The sequence below is a fragment of the Onychostoma macrolepis genome, chromosome 14, assembly GCF_012432095.1.
Source record: "Onychostoma macrolepis isolate SWU-2019 chromosome 14, ASM1243209v1, whole genome shotgun sequence".
NCBI lineage: Eukaryota > Metazoa > Chordata > Actinopteri > Cypriniformes > Cyprinidae > Onychostoma > Onychostoma macrolepis.
Window position 1 is genome coordinate 23,927,924 of NC_081168.1, and position 13,605 is coordinate 23,941,528.

The 13,605-nt window shown below is 40.5% G+C and overlaps 3 protein-coding genes and 1 pseudogene across 4 annotated transcripts in view; all 4 read right to left on the reverse strand.

Annotated features, from left to right (window-relative positions):
• LOC131553663 (protocadherin alpha-C2-like) overlaps positions 1-13,605 on the reverse strand; it is a 120,902-nt gene that overhangs the window by 56,042 nt on the left and 51,255 nt on the right. The window contains exon 1 of one of the 2 annotated variants that reach the window (XM_058798488.1): positions 3,661-6,039. The exons of the other annotated variant lie outside the window; for it this stretch is intronic. Within the exon in view, the coding sequence (XP_058654471.1) occupies positions 3,661-6,039 (2,379 nt within the window). Of the gene's footprint in view, positions 1-3,660; positions 6,040-13,605 lie in introns of those variants that run through there. 2 annotated transcript variants of the gene reach the window in all.
• Positions 429-2,751, reverse strand: LOC131553679 (protocadherin alpha-3-like). Its single transcript, XM_058798512.1, has one exon. The coding sequence runs from the start codon at positions 2,589-2,591 to the stop codon at positions 489-491; it is 2,103 nt and encodes a 700-aa protein (XP_058654495.1). The 5' UTR covers positions 2,592-2,751; the 3' UTR covers positions 429-488.
• LOC131553671 (protocadherin alpha-3-like) lies at positions 7,042-9,691 on the reverse strand. The gene has a single exon (XM_058798506.1). It carries the CDS (start codon positions 9,438-9,440, stop codon positions 7,044-7,046), a length of 2,397 nt encoding a protein of 798 aa, XP_058654489.1. The 5' UTR covers positions 9,441-9,691; the 3' UTR covers positions 7,042-7,043.
• LOC131553930 (protocadherin alpha-3-like) lies at positions 10,758-13,155 on the reverse strand (annotated as a pseudogene).

Here is a 13,605-nt window from a genome sequence, read left to right on the forward strand (position 1 = left end):
ACAGACGATACAAACCTGTGCGCAACAGAAATAAAATATTTAGGAAGAAAAAGGTAATGATTCATAAATTTCCTCCTCTCAATCTTAATATAGAAAAAAAAAAAAAAAAAAAAAAAAAAAAATGACACCCAGCAAGAAGAATCGAAAAGAAGAAACATCAGCTCTAAACCACAATAAAGAGAACAAAATACGTTTTCAGCACTTTTAATAAAAATCTCCTACCTTTTCTTTATTGGGAAGTGTTTGTGTTCTGGTAAAAGTGTCTCCTCCATTAATACTGATCAGTTCTGCATCTGCAGGCGGAAATGGCGCAGGGAAAACCACTACGTCACTCTTCAGTGTGTCCGAGTTAAAACACACGTCATACTGCTGAGTAGATTTGGAGTAAGACCAGCTCCCGTCAGGGTGAGTGGTGATCATTGGGGCGCTGTACCTGCCCAAACTGCTGTCTGTCCTGTGGCATTTTACAGCTATCAAACTGATGAGACTCAGGAAAAGATGACGGACACGCACACAATGGCGATCAGCAAATACAGATTTAAATCCGAGAAACTCTCCTCCTTTATCGGCGCGTGTCTGAATGGAGTCTTGACATCACCTGCGCTTTCAACAACCACAACATCAATAGACACAGTCGCTGACAGTGAGGGCTCTCCGTTATCACAAACCAAAATGACCAGCGGGTGAGTTTTCAGGTCATTGTCACTCATTCTCCTCTTAGTCCTGATCTCCCCGCTGCTGGTTCCGATTCGGAACAGATTGTTTCCTTTGGGTTCAGAGATGTGGTAAGACAGCAGCGCATTGTAACCAGAATCTGCATCTACAGCCCTGATCTTGGCCACAAAGTAACCCGCATCAGCAGAATAGGGAATGTTCTCTGTGTTAACGGAACCGAGCTCGGAATAGGGCGCGAGAATCCCGGGATTGTTGTCATTCTCATCCAGGATAAAAACATTGACAGTCACGTTACTGCTGAGCGGAGGAACACCAGAGTCTGTGGCCTGAACTTTGAACTCAAACGTTTTGATCTCCTCATAGTTAAACGACTGTAAACTGTGCATATCTCCACTATCAGAGTTTATGTTGATCATGGATGTTACAGGGCCGCTTTTCGAGCTTTCTAGTAAATAATATGTTATCCGAGCATTATCACCTACATCAGGATCAAAAGCAGATACTGTATGAATAACGGCTCCAATCTGACTGTTCTCTTTCACATAAACATTAATGACGGGATCTGGAAAGCGCGGCGCGTTGTCATTCACATCAGAAACGTGTACAGTAATGACACTGGTGCTAGAGAGAGGCGGAGTCCCTTCATCAGTAGCTGAGATAGTCACGTTATGCTCAGCCGCGCGCTCTCTGTCCAGAGGACCGTCTACTACCAGAGAATATTTATTCTTATAAGTATTCTGTATACGAAAAGGTGCAGAATCGCATATCTTAAGAACAACTGCACCGTTTTTTCCAGCATCTTCGTCTTTCACGGTGATCAATCCCACCATTGTACCAGCAGCAGCGTCCTCTCTCACTGTTTCAGCAAGAGATGTTACAGAAATTTCAGGTACATTATCATTAACATCAACAATTTCAACTAAAACTTTACAATGAGCAGCCCTTGGTTTCTGGCCTTTATCATTTGCTTGGACACGAATTTCTACAGCATTGTTTGCTTCGTAATCAATATTCCCTTTAACTGAGATTACGCCACTGACAGAATCAATGGTAAAGGCGTTCACTATACTGTCATCGTCATGGCTTATAAAAGAATACAATATTTCTCCATTTAAACCCTCGTCAGCGTCACTAGCATGGACCGTGACAACAGAGGTGCCGGGGGGCGCATTTTCCATAATTCTTGTTTTGTAAAGAGATTTACTAAATACAGGAATATTATCATTCACATCCTCAACATTTATAATAATTTGCGATGTTCCTGATTTTGGAGGTTTTCCTCCATCTATAGCGGTCAGTACGAGCTGGATAACAGGCTGTTTCTCTCGGTCTAAAGCTTTCTGCAGCACTAATTCAGCAGACACACTCTGTTCTCCTCCGCTCTGAACATCCAGAGAAAAATGTTCATTCGGACTGAGCTTGTAGCTCTTCACCGAATTACTGCCCACATCCGCGTCAAACGCACTTGGTAATGTAAATCTCTCACCCGGGAAGGCTGATTCTACAATATTTAGTTCTGTCTTTGGTGACTTAAAAGTAGGAATATTATCGTTTATGTCTAAAACATTCACCTCCAGTCGATACATGTTTAAGGGGGAGTTAACAATAGCTTCTAACTCCAGAGAGCATTTGCTGCTCCTTCCGCATAACTGTTCCCTGTCTATTCTCTCTTTGACGAGAAGAACACCGCTTTTTAAATTAACACTGAAATACCTTTTGTTTAGGCCTGCAACGATCTGAAACCCACGATGTTCTAATTCTTGAAGATTTAGGTTCAAATCCTTCGCTATATTTCCCACCGTGGTTCCCGGATCAGCCTCCTCTGATACCGAATACACAATCTGCCCGTCGGTAATATTCCAAATTGAGAACGTTGCAATAAAATACATCCACCATCCGTGTTTCGACATTTTCATAATTCATTCAATAAATCAGTCTCATCCATTCGGTAATATAACCAAACAACGCCGTTACTCCTCACAGCTCATGCAATAACAGAGACAGTAATGTGGCCTTTCACGAACAAAAGCCCCACGTGATGAATTGAACCCTCCCTTACTGAGGAGGAGCTTTTCATAGCTGTGGTAAAATAAAATCCCGGTCTCTAACGACACCGCGCGGACAAATAGATGCTTAGATAATTCAACTAAAAGGGACCCAATGTCTTTACAATCACAATAGACGAATTTCAAACTATTTACTTGTATTATTGAACAAAGTAATTAGTGAATCATTGAAACACACACACACACACACACTTAATTGTATACCGTTTTATGTTTGTAAGTTTTGTCAATTCACTCTGCACTTAAGTAAAATTAAAATCAGGGAAAATTAAGATTCATTGTATTAAAAATTCTATACCAAACGTGCCAAATTATTGGTTTTTCTATCGTTCCTATTTATTTATTTTTGTGTGTGTGTTTGTTCTGTATTGCATCATATAAATAATGAAAAATAATAAATAATAAAAGAAAAAATGAGGCCTTGTGATCGAAGGTGACTAAATCTGCTTTCTTGATGTTTGGGCGCCAGATGTTCAGTACCTCATACAGCTCAAAATACACATGAAGAATAAACACACTGTAATCCAATGCAATGTCCACTGTGCAAAAAAAAGAAAAAGAAAAAAAATTATATATATATATATATATATATATATATATATATATATATATAAATAAAATACTATATATGCACTCTTAAGGAATAATTACAATATTTCGTAACAACAAGCAAAACAATACATGACCAAAACAATAGACAGGTAAGCAGTTACATATGTAGCTCGAAACGAAGCAAAGACTAAACTCGCCACAATTTATTCAATTTATACATGGCAATATAGGATGAAAGAACAGTGGATTTTGATATTTGCGTTTCAGCACCACGGACAGAGGGCATTAGCGCAAAACACAACAGAACTTCTATTCTACATTCTAAGAGAATAATGTGTTTTCCTCACTTTCAGTAAAAATCTCTTACCTTTTCTTTATTGGGAAGTGTTTGTGTTCTGGTAAAAGTGTCTCCTCCGTTAATACTGATCAGTTCTGCATCTGCAGGCGGAAATGGCGCAGGGAAAACCACTACGTCACTCTTCAGTGTGTCTGAGTTAAAACACACGTCATACTGCTGAGTAGATTTGGAGTAAGACCAGCTCCCGTCAGGGTGAGTGGTGATCATCGGGGCGCTGTACCTGCCCAAACTGCTGTCTGTCCTGTGGCATTTTACAGCTATCAAACTGATGAGACTCAGGAAAAAGATGACGGACACGCACACAATGGCGATCAGCAAATACAGATTTAAATCCGAGAAACTCTCCTCCTTTATCGGCGCGTGTCTGAATGGAGTCTTGACATCACCTGCGCTTTCAACAACCACAACATCAATAGACACAGTCGCTGACAGTGAGGGCTCTCCGTTATCACAAACCAAAATGACCAGCGGGTGAGTTTTCAGGTCATTGTCACTCATTCTCCTCTTAGTCCTGATCTCCCCGCTGCTGGTTCCGATTCGGAACAGATTGTTTCCTTTGGGTTCAGAGATGTGGTAAGACAGCAGCGCATTGTAACCAGAATCTGCATCTACAGCCCTGATCTTGGCCACAAAGTAGCCCGCATCAGCAGAATAGGGAATGTTCTCTGTGTTAACGGAACCGAGCTCGGAATAGGGCGCGAGAATCCCGGGATTGTTGTCATTTTCATCCAGGATAAAAACATTGACAGTCACGTTACTGCTGAGCGGAGGAACACCAGAGTCTGTGGCCTGAACTTTGAACTCAAACGTTTTTATCTCCTCATAATTAAAGGAATGTAAACTGTTTATATCTCCACTATCAGAGTTTATGTTGATCATGGATGTTACTGGGCCGCTTTTCGAACTTTCTAGTAAAGAATATGTTATCCGAGCATTATCACCTACATCAGGATCAAAAGCAGATACTGTATGAATAACGGCTCCAATCTGACTGTTCTCTTTCACATAAACATTAATGACGGGCTCTGGAAAGCGCGGCGCGTTATCATTCACATCAGAAACGTGTACAGTAATGACACTGGTGCTAGAGAGAGGCGGAGTCCCTTCATCAGTAGCTGAGATAGTCACGTTATACTCAGACGCGCGCTCTCTGTCCAGCGGACCGTCTACAACCAGAGAATATTTATTCTTATAAGTGTTTTGTAATACAAACGGAAGCGGGTCAATTATTTTCAGATTCACAGATCCATTTTCGCCAGAATCTTCATCTTTTACTGTAATCAGACCGACCATTGTCCCCTTTGGTGAACCCTCCTTCACAACATTAACAAGAGAGGTTACAGATATTTCAGGAATATTGTCGTTAACGTCCAATATTTCGACCAATACTTTACAATGAGCTGCTCTTGGTGTCGAGCCTTTGTCTCTCGCTTGAACCCGAATTTCTATAGCATTGTTTGACTCGTGGTCTAATTTACCATGAACTGTTATTTCACCAGATATTTGATCGATTGCGAATGACTCGATATTTCTATCATTAACATGTTTAATAAAAGAATAGACAATTTCTCCGTTTAGACCAACGTCTGCATCTCTCGCGTTTACAGTGATAACGGAAGTTCCAATGGGGACATTTTCTGGAATTCGTGTTTTGTAAAGTGACTTTGTGAAAACAGGAATATTATCGTTCACATCTATGATATTAACAATTATATTTATTGTTCCTGATCTTGGAGGTTTTCCTCCGTCTACAGCGGTCAGTGTGAGCTGGATCACCGGCTGTTTCTCTCGATCTAAAGCTTTCTGCAGCACTAATTCAGCAGACACACTCTGTTCTCCTCCGCTCTGAACATCCAGAGAAAAATGCTCATTTGGACTCAGTTTGTAGCTCTTTACCGAATTACTGCCCACATCCACGTCAAAAGCATTTGGTAATGCATACCTTTCCCCTATAAATGCCGCTTCAGATACATTTAATTGTAACGATGAAGAGTGAAATGTGGGAGAATTGTCGTTTATATCCAACACATTTACTTCAAATCGGTACATGTTCAATGGCGAATTAACAATGGCCTCCAATTCTAAAGTACATTTTAAGCTACGTCCACATTGCTCCTCTCTGTCTACTTTGTATATAATTTGAAGTATTCCCGTTTTCCTATTTACATCGAAATACCTTTTGTTGGGTCCAGAAGCGATCTGAAATCCACGGTTTTCCAGTTCTTGCAAATTAAGGTTTAAATCTTTTACTATATTGCCAACTGTAGTCCCCGGACTGGCCTCCTCCAACACAGAATACACAATCTGCCCGGTAGACATCCTCGGAAGGAAATGAAATGCAATCACATATATCCACAATATATTTCGTTCCTTTAGTGAATTCGCCATGATCCGTCAGCATCACATCCGCAAGAAAACTAAAAACATCCGTACACAGTTGTAGTAAAATAAACCACGGTCTGCTCTGAGATTCAGAAAATCTCTGTTGTGGCTTCTCACGAACAAAGCACTGCTCCAGCCCAAACGCCCTGCCCCAAAACAGGGAGGAGTCTCGCAGAGAATAAATAAAATAGATAATTTTAGCGCAGGTCGCTGATGACACCTTGTGGATATACATAAGTAGTATGGAACAGAAAATTATATATTGAATAAGTTTGAAGTGCAATGGAATTTTTATAAACATTCCAACGTCCAAAAATGCAGAAATAATAAACCAGTAAACTGGAGGGTGAAGAAAACAAATAACTGTAAAAATAAATTAATAATAATAATAATGAATTAATTAATTTATATCCGATTACTAAACTAATATTTATTCATGGGAAATCAGTGTCACCTGAATTTAAAAACAAAACAAAACAAAAAAACACAATCGCTCATGTACTTTAGGCTACATACTGCAATTAAAAACAGGCAAAGCGAAATTACTGCACAAAAGTAACAATTAACACTATCAAATAAATCAAGCAATCGGTGTAAAATACATTATCGTTATGTTAGTTATGGTCAACGCTATCAGCACCATGGACAGTACAACCTTTAAGGGGACAAGACGGGGCAGACACCAAATGAAAATTAAAAAATGTAGCTCATATTGTGAATGTAAATGAGGATCAAAGACCAACAAGTAACCTAGTAATTGCCAACAATTTAACAGAGGTTTTAAATGTCTTTTTGACATCAGCGTTTTCAGCACCACGGACAATGCGTCAGTGCAAAAGACGAAAAAATGCCTTTTAAACCTATAAGCAACAGAAATAATAATAAAAAAGTGCAATGGTTCATAATTAATTTCCCCTCAGTATATTTATATTTATACAGCAAGAAGAATGCAAGAAAACAAAAAAGCAGCTCTGAACCACAACAACGAAAATAATGTGTTTCCCTCGCTTTTAATTTAAATATCTTACCTTTTCTTTATTGGGAAGTGTTTGTGTTCTGGTAAAAGTGTCTCCTCCATTAATACTGATCAGTTCTGCATCTGCAGGCGGAAATGGCGCAGGGAAAACCACTACGTCACTCTTCAGTGTGTCGGAGCTAAAACACACGTCATACTGCTGAGTAGATTTGGAGTAAGACCAGCTCCCGTCAGGGTGAGTGGTGATCATCGGGGCGCTGTACCTGCCCAAACTGCTGTCTGTCCTGTGGCATTTTACAGCTATCAAACTGATGAGGCTCAGGAAAAAGATGACGGACACGCACACAATGGCGATCAGCAAATACAGATTTAAATCCGAGAAACTCTCCTCCTTTATCGGCGCGTGTCTGAATGGAGTCTTGACATCACCTGCGCTTTCAACAACCACAACATCAATAGACACAGTCGCTGACAGTGAGGGCTCTCCGTTATCACAAACCAAAATGACCAGCGGGTGAGTTTTCAGGTCATTGTCACTCATTCTCCTCTTAGTCCTGATCTCCCCGCTGCTGGTTCCGATTCGGAACAGATTGTTTCCTTTGGGTTCAGAGATGTGGTAAGACAGCAGCGCATTGTACCCAGAATCTGCATCTACAGCCCTGATCTTGGCCACAAAGTAGCCCGCATCAGCAGAATAGGGAATGTTCTCTGTGTTAACGGAACCGAGCTCGGAATAGGGCGCGAGAATCCCGGGATTGTTGTCATTCTCATCCAGGATAAAAACATTGACAGTCACGTTACTGCTGAGCGGAGGAACACCAGAGTCTGTGGCCTGAACTTTGAACTCAAACGTTTTTGTCTCCTCATAGTTAAACGACTGTAAACTGTGTATATCTCCACTATCAGAGTTTATGTTGATCATGGATGTTACAGGGCCGCTTTTTGAGCTTTCTAGAAGAGAATATGTTATCCGAGCATTATCACCTACATCAGGATCAAAAGCAGATACTGTATGAATAACGGCTCCAATCTGACTGTTCTCTTTCACATAAACATTAATGACGGGCTCTGGAAAGCGCGGCGCGTTATCATTCACATCAGAAACGTGTACAGTAATGACACTGGTGCTAGAGAGAGGCGGAGTCCCTTCATCAGTAGCGGAGATAGTCACGTTATGCTCGAATGCACGCTCTCTGTCCAGCGGACCGTTAACCATTAACGAATATCTGTTTTTGTAAGTATTCTCTAAGCTAAATTGCACCGAGTCCTTTATTTTGAGCTGCACAACACCATTTTTACCAGCGTCGCCATCTTTTACTGTGATTAATCCCACCATTGTACCTGGAGACGAATCCTCTCTCACTTCATTAACCAAAGACATTACGCTTATTTCTGGTACGTTATCATTTACGTCAATTACTTCGACTAAGACCTTACAATGTGATGCTCGTGGATTTGAACCTTTATCCTCGGCCTGAATACGAATCTCAATTGCAGCCGTTTCTTCATAATCTATAGGACCCTTTATGGTTATCTCACCAGTAACTGGACTTATAGAGAAAGCATTTACACTGTTATCATTATCATGATTTATAAAGGAGTATATGACTTCACCATTCAGACCCTCGTCTGCATCTTTTGCATTCACTGTGATCACGGAAGCACCAGGCGGTGAATTTTCTGGTATCCGCACTTTATAAAGTGGCTTGTCGAACACAGGAATATTATCGTTCACATCTACTACATTAACTATTATCTGTGTCGTACCAGATTTCGGAGGCTTTCCTCCGTCTACAGCGGTCAGTGTGAGCTGGATTGCAGGCTGTTTCTCTCGATCTAAAGCTTTCTGCAGCACTAATTCAGCAGATAGACTCTGATCTCCTCCGTTTTGCACATCCAAAGAAAAGTGCTCATTCGGACTCAGCTTATAGCTTTTTATCGAATTAACTCCAGCATCGAGATCGAATGCACTTGGTAATGTAAATCTCTGCCCGGGATATGTCTGCTCAGAAATATTAAGATACAATTTTGAGCTGCGAAATATCGGTGCATTGTCGTTAACATCTAAAATATTTACCTCGAATCTGTATATGTTCATCGGAGCACTAACAATTGCCTCCAACTCTAACGCGCATTTAGAGCTCCTACCGCACAGCTCCTCTCGATCTATTCTTTCTCTAACAAAGAGAATCCCATTCTTTGCATGTAGATCAAAATATCTTTTGTTTGAACCCGCGACGATCTGAAATCCTCTCCTCTCAAGGTCTTGTACATTCAAGTTTAGATCCTTTGCTAAATTTCCTACCGTGGTCCCGGTGTTCACCTCCTCCGACACAGAATACACAATCTGCCCGTTTGCATAATTCCAGTTATTAAAGAAAAATACAATAAAAATCCACTTAAAGCTCCAACAGTGATTTGTTACGTCCATATTTCCTCAAGTTAGTAAAACTGTATTTTAAACAAAAAATATCAGTCACATATTCCATAACAGGCTTACTGCTTTCGCAAAGACACCGAGATAGCAACTCCAAGGCGGCCCTGTCCTCTCGAACAAAGACCTCTGACGAGGCGAGGATCCCTGCCCAACGAAAGGAGGAGCTTTACAAGAAAACTTACATGGGTAGCCACTGACACCGTGCGGACAAACATGCTCAATACTTGGAAATACCCAGCATTTTCTGACATCAAACTTACAAAACATATTGAAAAGATAACGCAGAAAACAATCCACCAGATATTGATAAATATAAGACGCCACTGATCGCCATCGGATAATCTAAGATACTGTGAAAACATGTTAGGCCTATACGATGGATCAAATCTAAATAATAGCCCAATAGAAGCATAGCAATACAATACATATTGCTAAGGAAAAGTTTATTCTTAGAAAAAATGGCAATAATAATAATAACCATTATAGCGCTCTTGAAATAACTTTCAACATCACGAAATAAACAGCAGATTCAGCTGATCACGGTTAAACAAATAAATACATAAATAGATAGATAGATAGATATATATATAGATAGATAGATAGATAGATAGATAGATAGATAGATAGATAGATAGATAGATAGATAACGTGCGAAATTATGCTCTCGCGATAAAATAATAATAACAATATATTGTTGACAATATACACAATAAAACAAGTACAAAAATCGAGCTTTCGGTTTATTAAGCCCATAACCTAAAACATGATGCAAAATTCTATATAAAACTACGAGCCCGGTAATAGTAAGCTAAATTTAAAAATAAAAAATAAATAAAAAACTCGTGCTACTGATACGCAAAAATTGACTTTGGCATGAATAAGATATGCACGTGTTTGGCGTGCATATAATAAGCAGTTTTCGCGAGCATATGAAATTTGTTGGCGTGCATATGATACGCAGTTTTCGAGTATATACCCTCTAAAAAATGCTGGGTTAAATAAAACCCAGTGCTGGGTAAATATTGGACAGAACACATGCTGGGTTGTTTTCAATTAAAAGTTGGGTTAAACGTTTAACCCAACCGCTGGGTTCGTCTTCTTCCATATTTTACCCCAGCGCTGGGTTGTATTTATCCCAGCATTTATTTTAGAGTGTATGATAAGCATCTACCTCACAACAATATCCAACCCTCTGCGTAGCATAAAGTCAAATTTTGCGTATCAATACCACGAGTTTTTGTTTTTATTTAGCTTACTATTTATACGCACTTTCATGTGATCGGGTTGAAACTACACACAAACATCTGCGCTTCAAGAGACGAGTCTTACCTTTTCTTTATTAGGGAGTGTTTGTGTTCTGGTAAAAGTGTCTCCTCCATTAATACTGATCAGTTCTGCATCTGCAGGCGGAAATGGCGCAGGGAAAACCACTACGTCACTCTTCAGTGTGTCGGAGCTAAAACACACGTCATACTGCTGAGTAGATTTGGAGTAAGACCAGCTCCCGTCAGGGTGAGTGGTGATCATCGGGGCGCTGTACCTGCCCAAACTGCTGTCTGTCCTGTGGCATTTTACAGCTATCAAACTGATGAGACTCAGGAAAAAGATGACGGACACGCACACAATGGCGATCAGCAAATACAGATTTAAATCCGAGAAACTCTCCTCCTTTATCGGCGCGTGTCTGAATGGAGTCTTGACATCACCTGCGCTTTCAACAACCACAACATCAATAGACACAGTCGCTGACAGTGAGGGCTCTCCGTTATCACAAACCAAAATGACCAGCGGGTGAGTTTTCAGGTCATTGTCACTCATTCTCCTCTTAGTCCTGATCTCCCCGCTGCTGGTTCCGATTCGGAACAGATTGTTTCCTCTGGGTTCAGAGATGTGGTAAGACAGCAGCGCATTGTAACCAGAATCTGCATCTACAGCCCTGATCTTGGCCACAAAGTAGCCCGCATCAGCAGAATAGGGAATGTTCTCTGTGTTAACGGAACCGAGCTCGGAATAGGGCGCGAGAATCCCGGGATTGTTGTCATTCTCATCCAGGATAAAAACATTGACAGTCACGTTACTGCTGAGCGGAGGAACACCAGAGTCTGTGGCCTGAACTTTGAACTCAAACGTTTTTGTCTCCTCATAGTTAAACGACTGTAAACTGTGTATATCTCCACTATCAGAGTTTATGTTGATCATGGATGTTACAGGGCCGCTTTTTGAGCTTTCTAGAAGAGAATATGTTATCCGAGCATTATCACCTACATCAGGATCAAAAGCAGATACTGTATGAATAACGGCTCCAATCTGACTGTTCTCTTTCACATAAACATTAATGACGGGCTCTGGAAAGCGCGGCGCGTTGTCATTCACATCAGAAACGTGTACAGTAATGACACTGGTGCTAGAGAGAGGCGGAGTCCCTTCATCAGTAGCTGAGATAGTCACGTTATACTCAGACGCGCTCTCTGTCTAGAGGTCCATCCACCACTAGAGAATAATAATTTTTGTAATTCGTCTCAAGTTTAAAAGGCACTTTGTTAGATACAACACAATTAACCATACCGTTTTTGCCGCCGTCCCTGTCAATCACTGACACGAGAGCGACAGCAGTGCCGATACTGGCGTCCTCTTTCACTGTACTGAGGAGAGACGTCACAGTTATCTCTGGCTCGTTGTCGTTAATATCCAGCACCTCCACCAGGACTTTGCAGTGCGTGGACATCGGAGGCTGCCCTTTATCACTGGCCTGTGCGCGGATCTCAAATGCATTGTTCTCCTCGAAATCTATATTGCCTTTAACTGTGATAACACCAGTATTCGGATCAATATCAAAAATCTGCAGGATTTTATTCTGATCTCTTTTAATTATAGAATAAACAATATCGCTATTAGTACCTTCATCCAGATCTGTAGCATTTAACACCACAATTGTCGTTCCAATAGCTACATTTTCAATAATGGTTGTTTTATACAATAGCTTACTGAAAACAGGAGCATTATCATTAATATCTAAAACTTTAATTATTATAAGAGATGTGCCTGTTTTAGAGGGTGTTCCTCCGTCTACAGCGGTCAGTGTGAGTTGGATCACAGGCTGTTTCTCTCGATCTAAAGATTTCTGCAGCACTAACTCAGCAGACACACTCTGGTCTCCTCCTTTGTGCACAGCTAGAGAAAAATACTCGTTCGAACTAAGCTTGTAAGTATTTACTGAATTTTTCCCAACATCTGCGTCTGTAGCGTGATGGAGAGGAAATCTAACACCAGGCAGGGTGTTCTCCGCAATTTCTAGCGTTTGTGATTTCTCGCTAAAAGACGGAGAGTTGTCATTAACATCCAAAATATTAATTTCTATTTGATAAAGCTTCAGTGGATTGTTGATAACCGCTTCTACACTGAGAGTACATTTAGGTGCGTTGGCACAAAGCTCCTCTCTGTCTATTTTTCCGCTCACATAAAGAAATCCAGTTTTTAGATTTACCTCGAAATATTTTTTCTTGGATCCCGTGACAATCTGAAACATGCGCGACTCCAGTTCCTGAACGTTAAGATTTAGATCCTTAGCGATATTTCCCACTGATGTTCCCGGATTCACCTCCTCTGAAACAGAATAAGAGAGCTGCCCTGATACCGCGTCCCAACAACACTCTAAAACAGCGAGAACAATACAGGCCACAATAGATTTCCTTCTGTACGGCGAGAACATTATTACATCCAATGAATCCTGTGCAAAGATCCACGAAATAACAGACGGTATTCCGAGTTCATTAATGCGAATAAAGAAGTATTAGACAATATTCCATTTTAGCGACGAGAAAACACGAGGCCTTCGTACACTGTCTTATATGTCCAGTCTCTCTGAAACAAAGCCCTGTGAAATCTCCTCCCCAATAAAACCGGGAGGGGCTTCCAGACCCGGTACACAGTTCGAGATTCAACGGACTATAGTGACACCACGCGGATTTATGAATAAATATCCACAAAAAAACCTTAATAATATCACAAACAGATCATCATACCGAATTGCAATTATTTGCCATTTTTTTTAAAAACTAATTTTATAGGAAAATATTTAGATTATTCGGTGTGTTCAATATATGAGAGGATATGGGGGCATTGTCGTCACCAAACAAAAACTAGCTTTTATTAGCATATT

Coding starts and splice junctions, on each gene's coding strand:
- LOC131553679 (XM_058798512.1), bottom strand. CDS start 2,591: ATGAAAATGTCGAAACACGGATGGTGGATGTATTTTATTGCAACGTTC.
- LOC131553671 (XM_058798506.1), bottom strand. CDS start 9,440: ATGGACGTAACAAATCACTGTTGGAGCTTTAAGTGGATTTTTATTGTA.